Below are 14,831 nucleotides of genomic sequence, written 5' to 3'. Positions count from 1 at the left end.
GAGAGAGAGAGAGAGAGAGAGAGAGAGAGAGAGAGAGAGAGAGAGAGGAGAGAGGAGAGAGACAGGTGGGGAGGACACAGAAGAACATTTCTTACTCATATAAAAAGAAGGCAGAGGTAGGCGTCGGTGGGTGGGTGAGGGGTGGGTGGCAGTGGGAAGTAGTGGATATGGGTGGGTGCATGTATGATGCCTCTTCTCTATTAAGACCTGTGTTTGCCGGGCAATGGTGGCGCACGCCTTTAATCCCAGCACTTGGGAGGCAGAGGCAGGTGGATTTCTGAGTTCGAGGCCAGCCTGGTCTACAGAGTGAGTTCCAGGACAGCCAGGGCTATACAGAGAAACCCTGTCTGGAAAAACAAAAACAAAAAAAAGACCTGTGTTTTCCAGGCAAACACTCTACCAATGAGCTATGCCTCCAGCCCTCTTTTTTCTTTTCTTTTTTTTTTTTTTTTTAATTTTGATGCAGAACCTCTCACTAAGTTAACCAGGCTGGCCATAAACTCACTCTGTAACCCAGACAAGATTTGAACTTATGATTCCCCCTGCCTCAGTCTCCCAAATAGCTGGGATTGTAAGTCTGTGCTTACAGACCTGGCCCTAACATAGGCAGCTCACAACCACCTGTAACTCCACCTCCACTGGGGCAGACGCCCTCTCCTGGCCTCCACAGGCACTGCACACATGATGTATACATACCCAACACAGACATACACATATGCACATAATTAAAGTAACTTTAAAATGTTTAAAGGAATAGCAGAAAAGTTTTCTTTCAAGACCCAGCCACTGACCGTATGCACCAAGTGCCTGTGGTAAGCACAGAGTACAGATGTGCCACACGGAGCTTCAGAGCCATGCTCAGACAGTCCCCACCCACACTGTGTCAGCTAGCCGGCCATGTGCCTAGGTCTGGTGCTGTGCTCCCAGGGTTTTATACTCAGGAACAGTCAGAGTAGGACCCCATAGCCTTGTGTGTTTTCAGATCGCCAGTGCACCACACAGCCCACTCACACGTCTGAAGTCAGTAGCAGGTACAACAGATTGAACAGGTTCACCAGTTTTACCCCTAAGACCTGCAAAAACAAAAAAACAAAAACCACCATAACACACAAGGTGTTCATTGTGGTCCTGTGAACTGAACATAGCTGAGCACATGTTGTTTTTATTAGTTGAGTTTTTAAAATACAGATGAAAATATCCCTTAACAGAACTTAATGGAACGCCTCACTCCCTGAGGCTCGCAGGTCTGAGCTCATGTAGATCCTCACAGCCCTGAGGGGAGGTGGGATCCCTCAGGAAGATGCCTATAACCCCCCCACACCCCCACAGACCTCACCCTCTCTCCAGACACTCCGACCACCTTTGCAGGTGCCTGCCTGGGCGCTGGGTTGTTAACCTCTGCTAATGCGAGGAAGAGGAAGAGGCCTAGGCCAGCCTCGCCTGTGTACACAGGAGCTTAGCTGCCCTCTCCCACCTAGTGGCTGGTGGGACAGGATTCACCCTGTGGGCGAGGCCTGGATCCACCCCAACCTGAACACAGGCTTGGGGGGGGGCGTGTCCAGCCAGCTTTGTTGGGGTACTTTGTGACAAGGACACCTGTAGCAGAATGTGCCACAAGAAGGTCCTCTGGAAAGGACAGAGCAGACAGGCTCCATCAAGAGAGTGCTGGGGTCTGCCATTGCTGCCGCTGCTACTGGCCAGTTTCTGATGGTTCTTCTGCCCTGGCCTCCAGCTCTGGGCCCTGTCACTCTGAGATCCAGACAGGCTGACATCAGCAGGCAGATGACATCTGTCCCTCCTGCTTTAAGGACAGCCATTCCTGCCGCAGGTGCCATGCCTTCCACCCCATCCCAGACCAAAGAGGAAGTTGTGTGATCCCAGAGTTGGGCGCTGGAGACAGTGGAAAGAACGGTTCAGTTCTGTGGCCTTAGACGGGTGCCTCCATCTGCGTGTCTTTCGTCCTCATCTGTAAGATGGAAGTGATGTCCGTACACAGGAGAGCTGCTGAGGAAATAACCGTTGGGTGCCGGTGCCTGGCACCCCAGTCTCAGTGAGGAGGAAGCGAGTGGGCCATTACCCACACTGAGACAGTGTGCCTATGCATGTACACTACTCTTTAAACAAAAAGGGTAGAACTGACTGTGCCCACCTCAGGGAGCAGCAGTAGACAGGCAGGCAGCATGAAGAAAGAGTGTCCTCCTCTTAAACCACCCTTGCTTGCTCGCTTTCCTTGCCCTGGTCCAGAGTTTCTGAAGCCTTGATATAGGAGAATTCATGTTGGCTGTGCACGGATGCAGAACAACCAGTGTCTGACCACAGTTAGGGTGTGGTGGGCAGGGATGGGGACACACACACACATCGCTTTCCATGCCTCAAACACTATGTGGAGTCCTGTTATGAATCAGACATCATACCAGGCCCTGCAGCCCAGGCACAAGTTCAATTCAAACATGTGATGTTCCTTAGCAACTTTACACAGAAAAAAGGTGGGCACCCCAAATGGCAAATTCTTGTATGACAAGAAACTCAGAGCCTGACTAATGGCAGACAGGGAGGTTGTCACTGAGCACTAGACTGGGAGAGCAGCCACTAGGTCTCAGGTAGACTTACCCATCATGGTAGGCTGGCTTGGAGCCCCAGTCTTGCCACACAGCAACCACACGATGCCTTTTAAAGAAGGCTCAGCAGGACCTGCTGTCTCTCCTGCAGGAAAGCATCTTATTGCAATAGATGTGTGAGCAAGAAGCAGAGCCATCAACTGAAAGCTGGGACATCAAAGGCCAGGAGCAGGCTGGGAATGCAGGGGATGCCATAGCTCCTCCTCCTGACATAGCAGTTGTCACCAGTACCTTCCTCCTCCTCTTCCTTCTCTTCCTCCTGCTCCTCCCCCTCCTCCCTCTCTTCCCCATCTTCTGCTTTGGAGGGTGTCTGTAGCAGATGATGCTGGTTCTCTGGTGGTTAGCTCATCTTGCTCCCTCCACTGACTCACTCTTGGACAGAGCCTACGTCTTCTAGCCCCGATCCTTTGCCTTCATTACATCTTTATCTGAGGCGAGTATGTGTTGTGGAAGACCGAAGCTGCCGCCAGGTCGGTTGTTGATCGGTTGTTGATTTGGCCCTGTGAGAGAAGAGATGAGAGTTCTCACTGCCTCGTGAGGAAGCCGGCAAGAAGCTGCCCGGCTTCTGCCAAGCTCTGCAGACAGGGCTGCTGGCATGCTGTTCATGTCTCCTGCAGTTCACCCCCGTATCTTCCTCCCAGATACCTGCCTGAAAGCAGGCAGCAGAGACTGGGGACAAAAACCTCTTGTCAGAGTCTCTTTCTTGTGTGGTGATGTAAGTTCCAATCAGTGGTACACAAGAGATAGAGTCAGCCTCCAGGCAGGGCCAGGAAAGGGCAGGTACCTCCTCAGACCCAGGAGGCCAGGAACCTGGTGATCCTTCTACTTCCCAAGTATCCCAGGACAGCGGGCAGTGCTGCCCACTGGGCAGCCATCAGCCCTTCCTGCACTGAGGAAGGATGCCTCCACTCCCTCCTCAGTTCCACTCTGCCTGTCCTCAGACAGATGATAACCGTGATGGAGCATATGGCCCCAAAGTCACCCAGCATTCTGTGAAAGTGACACTGTGTTACTCTGGGCTTTGGGGGAGGGGCCCATCCTCCTGAGCATAGCTTATGTCTTTGTTCTTCAGAAGGGCACAAGGTCACCTCTCCCAAGTCTGGACAAAAACATGCGCAGGAAGTCATGAAGAGGATTTTCTCTCTAGGCAGCAATGTGAAAGCAGGCAGAGGCTGGACAAGTACGAGCAGGAGAACATATGGAAGCCAAAATGGAGTGCCTCGTGTCTCAACTCCCACCCAGGCCTGTGCCACCCAGAGGCCCCCAGCAGCCTGGCTTTACTAGCCCTTTGTTGGGGTCCTACACTGATGTCTGGGACCCCCACAGATTGCCATGAGGAGCAATAGGTACCCAGCTGGCTTTAGGCATAGCCCTGGGCCCTCAACTGGGCACAAGCTCCAGATACAGTTTTCTGGAGTTATAATCAGCCAGGCTGGGGAGCCTGGGTAGTGTTCTTCCCTTCCCACACCACAGGCTCCACCTGGTTCTCACAGAGCCTGGTACGTGCTGGGGTCAGGACCCAGTAGGTCCACATCCCTCTTAGCCATGGGACATGTGATGAGGTTACTGCTGGGCACTGGGACGTTTAGAACACGTTCCCAGGTCCTGGCTTTTTGCCAAAGCCACAGAACACAGCCAGGTATACTGGGAAAGTAGCTCAAAGCCCTGTGAGCCAGCTGGTATAGAGTCTGAGAAAGGCTCAGAAAAACAGGAGTGGGGAACAGGAAAGAAGGCGGATAGAGAGGAAGAGAAGCAGGAGCTGGGGTCATCAGGGAGCCCCCCCCCATCTCCCTACCCCTTGCTAGTCTCTGTGACTCCCCAGAGCCTGATTTCATAGAGGCTACGAAGTCTGTGCTGAAAGTCTTTGGTCAAGGATGCTGCTCGGTGAACGGGATACTGCCTCCAGTCTCGTTCTCTGGCGTGGCACTGACAGCCCACAGCTTGTCCTTGATTGCTTCCAGCCTTCCCTGGAAGCCCCCAGACACCCTGAGATTGGGAGTGTTGATCTTAGTGCTTCAGAACAGAGGGTAGGTTGCTGGATAAATACAGCCTGGCCTGGCTGTGGGCTTCAGTAGGTTAGAGCTGGAGATGATCACATGGAAACAAGACTGGCCCCTCTGAAGTCCAGCCCTCTGCCGTGAACTGTCTCACGCCTCAGCCCTCCCCTTGACAGCTGCCTCCTCCTCCTGGAGCCCCTTGTCTGTCCTTCATTTTCAGACTGTGACTCACTTACAGGGGAGCAGGAGACAAAGGAGGGAGCTAACAGGGATTGACAACACCTCTGACAAGATGATCCTTTGCTCTCTGGGCAGCAACTGAGCCGGAAACCTGGCCACTCGGGCCAGGCCTTAGCCCAGTAGCTATGGCTTGAAACCGAGCTGAGAACCTCAGCTACCTAGACTGGGAAATGGGCCTGTTTTTCTTTTAGAACAAGTGTGTGTGGTGTGGTGTGTGTGTGTGTGTGTGTGTGTGTGTGTGTGTGTGTGTGTGTGTGTCAGAGGACAGCTTTCCAGAGTCAGTTCTCTACAAACAGCACGTGTGTGCAGAGATTAAGCGCAGGCCCTCCAGCACTGTCTTCAAGCACCGTCACCTGCTGAAGCATCTGAGACCCAGCCTGACTTCTTACCGTGTAGAGTTACTGAGAAGAAGGAATCAGGTCCAGGCTAGAGCACATCTTGGAATACAAACTGAGCTGCCTAGCCATTGTTTTGTTTGTCTGTCTGTTGTTGTTGGGGTTCTTTTTGTTTGTTTGTTTTGTTTTCTTGAGTTGTGTCTGTTTGTTGTTTTGGTTTGGTTTGGTTTTTGTTTTTATGAAACAGGGTTTCTCTTCTGTGTATCCCTGACTGTCCTGTCTGTCCTCAAACTCACAGAGATCTGCTTGCCTCTGCCTCTCGGATTAAAGACATTCTCCACCACCACCCGGTGTCTATCTGTCTGTCTCTCTGTCTGTCTGTCTTTTCATAAAGAGATCTTAAGTAGCTTAGGCTAGCTGTGTCTGATCTTGAGCTTCTGATCCCCCTACCTCTGCCTCTTAAGTTCTGGGATCACAGCTATGCGCCAGCATCCCTGCCTCACATGGGCGCTGGGGATCAAACCCAGGGCTCTGTGTAAGCTGGGAAGTGCTCTTCCAACTGAGCTCCACCTCAGCACCAGGCCCCTGGCCTGAAGACCGCTGTCACACCGACTGCTTTTCCCCACAGGGTCACCCATTCATCGTGCAGTTCAATGACGGAAACTCCACTGTGGTGTCCATGTGGGTGTGCCGAGCACTAGAGGAGAGGCGGAACCAGCAGGGCCCCCACGAGACCTCAGCAGGACATTGACTACCCAGGACCAGTCCTCAGGACACAACAAGCCGTGACCCCTCTGTCTGCTGCCTGATTGGAAAGAGCTGTACTGGGCCCGGCTTCCTGCTCTCACCTCCTACCCTACCTGGGAGCCCTCAAGAGGGCCGGCCTCTGCTGAACCCCTCACTCCTGACAGGGGAGGGGGCGCTGACTATGGCAGGTGGAGACGGTGCAGGGTGGGGGTGATGAGGTTATAAAACTATGGACCCTCCTCTGGCCCCGCCCCCTTATCTTTCCCTACTGTTCATTGTAAAGGGTCAGGCCCTATCAGCAGCACTGATGGAATAAAAGTATTATCGCTTTGGATTGTGTTTGTTTCAACAAGTCTGTAATGCACATCCCCACTAAGCAGGGACTCCAGCAAGGTCCCGTCATTTCCTGTAGCACAGTGCTAAGGCCCATGCCACAGCTCAGGTGTCCTGAGACACCAGGGCTCAGAGGTACCCATACCAAACTCCAGGGCAAGGTGTACTGAGGCCAGGTCCGGACCCCAAACCTCAGGACACGGCATAGACCTCTCCTGAAATGGGGCTGGCCACAGGCCCTGCATCAAAACAGCACTAACCTTGGCTGTGGCCTTGGGTGACCGAGGAGGAAGCTAACTCCCGAGAATTACCTGCAGGAATTGAGAAGCCTACAAAACCCTCCCGCACACGCCAGCCACAAGCCGCCTCTCGCTGCCTGTGACTCTGCCCACCACTCCTCGCTTGACTTGGGCCACTCATGACCACGTGAGGTAATTCTGCAGCCACCTGGAGGAAGCACGGCCCTCCCTCTTGCCGAGGATGGAGGGAACACCGAGAGTCCAGTTTCTACCTGGTGGAAGAGACCCCTCAGCGTGCCTACATGCCAGCCTCCACCGCCATCCAGGCCGTGTCCACACTGTGTCATTTCAGTGACGGTCCTTCCCAGTGCCCAAGGGAGGCTGTGGGGGGACCTTGGCTCATCTCTCTCCTCCCTCCTCCTTTCCTTTTCCCTCCATGTCTGAGGGCTTTTCCTCTACTTTCGGTAGTACTGGGAATGGAGACCAGGCCCATTCACGTACTCCGAGAATCTCCTCCCCACGCACTACAGCAGTGTCCCTGCAGGCTCCCAACCCCATCTTCACCGAAGGCAGCCCTGCCCATGGCAGCTAGGGAGTTTCCTTAGAACACCAGGCAGAGCTGATCCTAGAGTTCTGAGATTTCCCAAGCCACTCAGAACAAGCCAAAGGGAAGGCAGATGCCTACAGAATTCAAAAGACAGAGGCAGGAGGATCAGGAATTCAAGGTCATCCTTTTAAAAAATCAGCCTGGGCTACTTGAGGCTTTATCTCAAAAAGAAAATTTTTTTAAAAAAGTGAATAAAACAGCAGGAGGGAACTGGATAGAAAGGTGGCTCAGTGGGTAGCGCTTGCCTCCCAAACATGAGACCAGAATATAAAAGAAAGGCAGGTTGTGGCAGCCTGTACTCCCAGACATCAGGAGACAAGGTCCCCTGAGCAAGCTGCCTTGCTAGGCTTGCCTAATTGATGGACTCCAGGATCGAGAGATCCTGCCTTGGAGGGGATAAAGAGAAGTCTTATCAGAAAAGACACCTAACGCCAACCTCTCACCTCTAAATGCATGTGCACACACATGCATGTACACCTACATACATATTTGCCCACATATATGTGAACGAGCATACGTGTATGCACCCCACAGGATATGCAAGCACAAGGGAGGATGGGAGGAGGGACAAGCCACAGATCCACCTACGCCTGTGTAACCCTGCGAGATTATCATGACTCCAATTCCTGTCGCCTCCAGTTCTGTTTCTGCTGCAGCCACCCAGGGCCATAGCAAAAAGCCACCAGGGGTTCACACACCCTCCATCATAGGAGCTGGAGCTGGGAGGCTGCTGCCTATCCAGAGACTACTCCCAGAAGTCCTTGGTTGAATGGGAACCATGTGATTAGGTCTCCTCAACAATGGCCAAGAAACTTCAGATCGAGATCCTACCCATCTCTATCCTGATAAAGGAAGTGGGAAGTTGAAGAATGGCGGAAGCACCCTGAACCTCAAACTTACCGTATGGGGGTGCACCTGCAATGAGATGTTAGACAAACTGGGACTAGAAATCCGCTTGGGCTTTCCTGTTACTAGCAGTGTGATGCCAATTCCTGCTGACCTCTGTTGGGCATCCTAGCACCCTCTCTCTCTCTCACCATTGTCTACGTGATCCATCCCACCTTACAGAGCATCACTCAAAATGGCTTCTGAGAAGACCCTACCACCCACACTGAAACATGCACCCTCCTGCTCTTGTCCCCAGGATGATACAGGAAGAGATCCTGCCTTGGTAAAGTGGAGAGGGATCAAGGATGACGCGGCTGCCAACTTCTGTCCTCCATGCGCACGTGCTCCAAGGACCCAGGTCCCCCTAGCCTGCACCAGTTCCCTCCACCTCACTTGCGACTGTGACAAACCCCGACCTTCCATTAGAATGGAAGCATCTCCAGCTGGGGGCTCCCCCCCCCCGCCCCTGCTTTTCACAGACTGAGAAAAACCTTGGCTGAGGAGGCTCATGATAAACATTTGTTGGCCAAAAAGCCACCATGGTGAAACCATCATTCAGGACCAGTGCTCTGTCCAGTGCCCCATGGAAGGGACCTCTGTATGAGACTGCATTGTCCTTCCAGGGAGAGGCTGTATGGTTTCTCGACAATGTGCTGGCCTGCAACAGGCCCAGGCCTCAGCAGCGTTTATCTCCTTGAGGTCCCCGTTACCCAGGGCCTGATGCAGTCAGAGAATGTGTGAGACCCAAGCCGTAAAGACCATGCACCCTAGACCAGGCTCAGAGCAAGACCTGTGAGCAGTGTGCGAGGTAGGCTTTCCTGACAAAGGGGGCTTTGTAACAAGGGCACCCTGATCCTGACCACCCCAAAACCAGAACGAGCTACCAACAAGACTTTAAGGCACACCCTTGTTCTTTGAAGATACATCAGCAACCATATGTCCCCCAATCCCAGTTCAGCAGAGGTAGAGGGGGTGCTATTGGTAACCAAAGATAACTTTGAACTTCTGACACACCTGCCTCCACACTAGGAATCCATCCAGACTGTTGAGAATTATAGGGATGGAGCACCACACCCATTTTTCTATAGCGCTGGGAGTCGAACCCAGGGCCTCAGGCATACCAGGCATGTGAACACACTTGCAAAATAAGCAGTCCTCCAGTTCAGAAGAAGGAGGGGGAAAGAAAGTCATCTCCTAAACCAGGTTGTTTGCTCACTTACTATCAACTTGTTTAATTGCTTCCGAAACCCCTGAGATAGATGCTGTTAATTCTTCCCATTTCACAGATGGAGAATCAGAATCATGGAGGCAGAAAGACTTGCCCAAGGCCACCCAACAAGTAAGTAGAAAATTACTGTTTAGCACTAAGAGCCCTACTCTTAGCCTGAATCCCAAACCAAGCTCCAGCACATGCATTCCTTACTCCAATACAAAGGCCCCCCAAACTCTGAAATGCAAAAACAGTGTACTCTTAGGAGGGGAGCCTCAGATCTACTCTTTGGCCACCTTGCTAAGAATGCTGTACAGAGTGCCTTCCGTGGCTCTGTGAAGTTGTTTTGGGAAGAGCCTCTGAGCCAGACCTGGAGACCAGCCGGAGATAGCCACCCTGGACCTCAGTGTCCTCATGTTGTGACGTGACTGGGCTTTTGAGTCTTGGTAGTCCTCTCAGGCCTCCTGGACAACTTCTTGTGGCCTGAACCATGGTCTCCTGTGAGCATCCCCAGCCCAGAATAGCAAGCACCTACCTACACACACCCATCCACATGTACACATACCTGCACACACCCATCCCCATGTACAGATACCTGTATACACCCATACCCCCCCACACACACATACCTGCACATCCATACATATGCACACACACCTGCATGCACCATCCACACACATGCATGCAGTTCATGGTTTTATGGACCCCAAAGTCCATGACCCTCTGTTTCAGCGCAGCCCCTATCGTACCAGTTGAAGTAAGGCTGTAGAGAGGGACAACAGAGACCCTGTCCCAAGATCCCAGTCAGGGAACAGGAGCGCTATGACCTCACACAGAAGCTTACACAGTCCTGATTTCATTCTTGGAGTCAAGTGGACCCCTGAGACGTGTCCTGGACCAAGTTTACATTGAGGGGATCAGAGGTTTTCATTTCATGCAGCTAGAAAGTTCCATCCAAAGGTGGGGAGGGGAGACCTGCCAGTGGGAGACAGAAGCCAGGGTCAGGGCAGGTCTTGTGGCAAAAGATGAAAGCTATGATGATGGGAAAGGAGCCCTGAGAGGAAGGAGGCACACAGAGACCCAGCAGGTAGAAACAGCCAACATCTTAGGATGCAGGCTCTAAGTCTGGTTCTTGTGGGTGGGGCCTGGCTACTAAAGTGTGGGATATGGGACAAGGCCAGTGGGCCTCCATGGCAACACTGGGTTGCAGTGACACTGGCTTTGTCAGCCTCTGCCTTGACAGATATTACAACTTTGGTACACTAGAGAAGCTTGCAAACTAGCAGGCTGCCAGGGAAAGGTGGGGACAGGCAGGGGGTGAGGCCGTTTGAGGAGGCCAAGTGGGGTCCCACAGATAACCTGGGCCATCACAAGCCAGAAGGCATTGATAACATGGGACAGGGAGACCATCAGAGCCAAGCCTCGTAATGACAAATTTTCCGCTGAACAACCACAAATATTCGCTGTGACTTTGGACACAGTCTGGAAAAGACTTTGTTCCCTCCCTTGGCGGGATCATTTGTCTTGTTTTGAAGCCCCGGGATTGCAAGCGGGAACTTACAGACTAAAGTTTGTCTTAATTGCTGCGGTGTCACCACCTCTCTGGCAGATAACAGCACAATGAACGAGTCGATGGGGCTGAGCCCTCCAGGTCCTTCTTCTAAAGTGAGACAAATGTCCCTGCTTTGAGCCCAACAGTCCATTGGCAGCCCTGTCATTTATTTATCTCCCTAACAGCTTGCATTAACTTTCAGGGGATAAAAAGTCTCTCCTGCCCGCAGACTTAGTTAAAAGCAGCCAGGCTCCCCGTGCTGCTGGACCCTCCTAGGAATCCATTCTTTCTGTCTTTTCCCTGACTTTGGGGGACGTGGGGGACAGCCAGAGCAATGGCCCACACATGGAAAAGAGAGGCGGGTGGCAGGTGAGAACGTTCTGAGAAAGGTGCTGGGGAGATGCTCAGAGCAGAGGAGCAGGCGCTGGAGTGTGAGGACCTAAGCCAGGATCTCAGCACCCATACAAAAGCCCAGTGTGGCTGTCACCCAGCACCACAGAGATAAGGGCAGACACACGATCCTTACAACTTGCTGGTCCGAAAGTCTGGCAGGCTAGAAAATGGCAAATCCTGGGTTCGATGAGAAACCTACCTCCAGGGAATAAGGACATCCAATGACCTCTGGTGTCTACATACACACGGAAGAACATGTCGCCTGCGTAGACAGATGTATACCAAGCATCACCAGCAAGTACGCTATATACACAAAGAAAAGTTCCGAGAAAGGACAGACCCCATCGGTCTTGCAGAGTGTGCAGAGCAATGGCAAACCACCTTCACCCTGGTCTGATTTGGTCCTGGCTCCCCTGAAAGGGCCTGGCACAGGACACCCCCACCTCCATGTTTCTACCACAAGACTAATGCTATATTCCCTGCCTGTGCCAAGCCTTTGCTGCCTTGAGTTCCCTCAGCTTGTGACTACTTCCCTGCCTTCCTCTTCCAATCCCTGCTGTGGTGCAGTTCCTCTGGAGAGGCCTTAGCCACTGGCTTGGCCTATCCCACCTGTAGGGAGACGACCCTGCCCTCTTCTCCCCGCTATGATGTTCTGTGCTTAGCACACTCTGGGAAGAGTCACAAGCTGGAGAAACTGAGGTTAGATGCGGATGGACACTACGGCCAGGGCGGCTGACCACTCCTGCTCTTCCCCTGCAGGCATTGGGAACACTGGTGTGGCAGGGCCATGGCTGCTCTGCCCCCCTGGCTACTAGTCTGCAGTTCTCAAAGGTAACAAGCTGAAAAGGTAGCATTTTATAATAAAATTATTTGATTTTTTTTAAAAACAAAAAAAAATAATTTGAGGAAGGGTCCCATGTAGGCCGGTGACCTCGGATTTTCCTGGAGCTGAACTTGAACTCTTGGTGCTACTGCCTCTACCTCCTGGAATTATAGGTGTCAGCCACCAAACCCAGGGAACCCAGGTCTTCAGTCCTCCTAGGCGAGCATTCTACCAACTGAGCTGTATGCCGGCCACCCTTTACGGTGTTTACATGGCAGCGGACAGGCAGGTTCAGTATGAGTTTTCCAGTAGCCAAATGGAGTCCTCCTCTTCTGTCTCAAGGCCTCTTTGTTGGGTGTGATGGAGCCAAGCTCTGAAGGGAATGGACTTGGAGCCCTACAGCCTTGGTTCCGATCTTGCTTTTCCATTGACTCCCTGTGTGGTCCTAGACAGAGTGCCTGACCTCTCAGGTCTCAATTTCCCTGTTGGTAACATGAAGTCATGATAGTCTTTGGAGGCTGGTGATGTCATTGTCAAACCATCACTGTCACACACTATGTCAGGTCTAAACAGACTTCTAGAGAGCTAATTTCCACACCTTCCCCCTGCCAGGTGACCCTGAGTACACACACACAGACACACACAATCCATTTATAGGACAGCCCCCCCCCCAATTTCTTTTCTTACCTAGGAGAGGAGAAGCTGCCCCAGATCAGTCCTGCTTCCCCAGCAGATGCTCAGGAGCTGAGGTTATCTGAGCTTCTCTTTACTCTTCCCCTCCCACAGAGAACCTGCTCTCCTCCCCTGTGCTGTGCTGTCTGCAGTGTGGGCCTCTGTCTGTCTGCAGCGTGGGCCTCTGTTGCCATCCTATATTCGTGTGTAAGGAAGACAAAAGCAGAGGCCCGGGGAGAGGGACACTGTAAGATGTGGTGACATCACTGATGACCTTCATTCTAGCCAAGGTTACCTCAGTTACCTCATATCTGAAGCCTGTGCCCAGCTAAGAGCCACCCAGTTGCTCACCAGAAATCCCAGCAAGGCTGGTCTGTCTCTCTTAGGAGGGGAAAGTAGTCTTTTTATTCAGACCAGAAAAGCCAGCAGGGTACCATGACAACCGAGAGAATAATCGTCTATCCGAATGTAGAAAAGTGAATCTGGACCCCTACCTCACATCACCCACAAAAGCTAACTCAACAGGAGTGGAAGGTTGACCTGGACAAGGGAACTGAAACTGGAAACCTCTTATCAGAAAGGAGATGAATGGCTGGGTGTGGTGGTGCACGCCTGTGATCCCAGTACGGAGAGGCTGAGGCAGGGGAATCTCTTTGAGTTTGAGGCCAGCCTGGCCTACAAAGAGAGTTCCCGAACAGTCAGGGCTATGAGGAGAGGAGTAAATGCTGGGACAAAGTCTTTTTTAAGATTTATCTTTAAGTGTGTGTGTGTGTGTGTGTGTGTGTGTGTGTGTGTGTGTATTTCTGTTTGTAGGTATGTACGTGTGAGTGCAGACTCCCTCAAAGGCCAGAACAGGTTTTGGATCCCCAGTGAGCTGGAGTTACCATGGCTGTGAGCCGCCATGTGAGTTCTGGGATCTGAACTCAGATCCTCTGCAAGAACCATAAGATGTCTTCGCTGCTGAGCCATCTCTCCAGCCCGTAAAGCCTCCTTATATATGATGTCAAAAGTAAAAATAAAAATAATAAATATCAACAAAATGTAAAGTGCTCATATCTCAAGCGATGTCATTAGAAAAAGCCTGGTGGGTCTCTAGTACCAAAAGGGAAAAGTCAGAAAAGGGACAGTGTGGGAAAGCCACCTCTTACAGTAAGAAGTGACTGCCACAACTGACAAAGGACCTGTGCTCACCACACTGAGACAGCCAGGGAAGATGACAGAGCTCAACAGGTAACAGTGCCTGCTGCCTAACCTGAACTCAGGTTCAGTTCTCCAGAACCCAGAAGGTGGAAGAGAGATGTAACCCCAAGAAGTTGTCCTCTGACCATTACAGTACACTATAGTACACACACACACACTCGATCACACACATACACACACACACTTGATCACGTGCAGACATACAAACACAGGCACAAGCACACACACAGACAGGCACACACACCTCTAAATAGATGTGAAAAGGCCTGCAATGTCACTAAGAAGGCAGAAGCACCTCCATGGAGAGATTGCTCTGCTCTGCCTAGGAATGCCTCAGTCAGGAACACTCACGTGACAATTTCAGCAGAGCTACCCAGGTCATTTCTACAGGACGCTGAAGTGCCCAGCTGGATGCTGCTTTGCTATGTATTGGCTATCCACTGTTTGTTCTTTTGCTTACTGCATACTTAATAAGCTCACTAATTCAAAACCAAAAGTATGGCTATCATAGATCATTCTCCTGACTTAACAGACCCTGTCTAAAAGTATAGAGAACTTTTTAAAGTCTCTTAAAAGACAAACCATAGACTTACAACAAGACCCAGCAATTACACACCTGGATATATGCTCAAGAGAAATAAAACATGAGCTACACACAAACTCACATGCTAGTGTCCATAAAACAAAAAATCCCAATAGCTACTAAAGTAAACAAAATGTGGTATCCATGCAGTGGAATATTGTTTGATAATAAAAAGGAATGGAAAACCAACGAGTTATCTCAGTGAATAAGCATGCTTGCCAGCAGATCTCATGGTCTGAGTTCAGTTCTGACTCTCATGATGGAAAGAGAAAACCATCTGCCAAGTTGTCCTCAGACTTCCATATGTGAACCATGGTGGACATAGATGCTTGTACACCAGATAGATAGATAGATAGATAGATAGATAGATAGATAGATAGATAGATAGATAGAT

At 51.4% G+C, this 14,831-nt stretch overlaps 1 protein-coding gene across 3 annotated transcripts in view; it reads left to right on the top strand.

Moving 5' to 3' along the window:
* Map2k5 (mitogen-activated protein kinase kinase 5) overlaps positions 1–6,271 on the top strand; it is a 222,740-nt gene extending 216,469 nt beyond the window's left edge. For all 3 annotated transcript variants that reach the window (XM_028752328.1, XM_028752327.1, XM_028752326.1), the window contains one exon: positions 5,819–6,271. In XM_028752328.1, coding sequence (XP_028608161.1) covers positions 5,819–5,941 — 123 coding nt within the window. In that variant the 3' untranslated portion in view covers positions 5,942–6,271. The remainder of the gene's footprint in view (positions 1–5,818) is intronic.
* Positions 6,272–14,831: the final 8,560 nt, after the last annotated feature.

Source organism: Grammomys surdaster, unplaced genomic scaffold (genome assembly GCF_004785775.1).
Source record: "Grammomys surdaster isolate TR1022 unplaced genomic scaffold, NIH_TR_1.0 125896, whole genome shotgun sequence".
Lineage (NCBI taxonomy): Eukaryota > Metazoa > Chordata > Mammalia > Rodentia > Muridae > Grammomys > Grammomys surdaster.
This window is presented reverse-complemented; position numbering and strand designations above follow the sequence as displayed.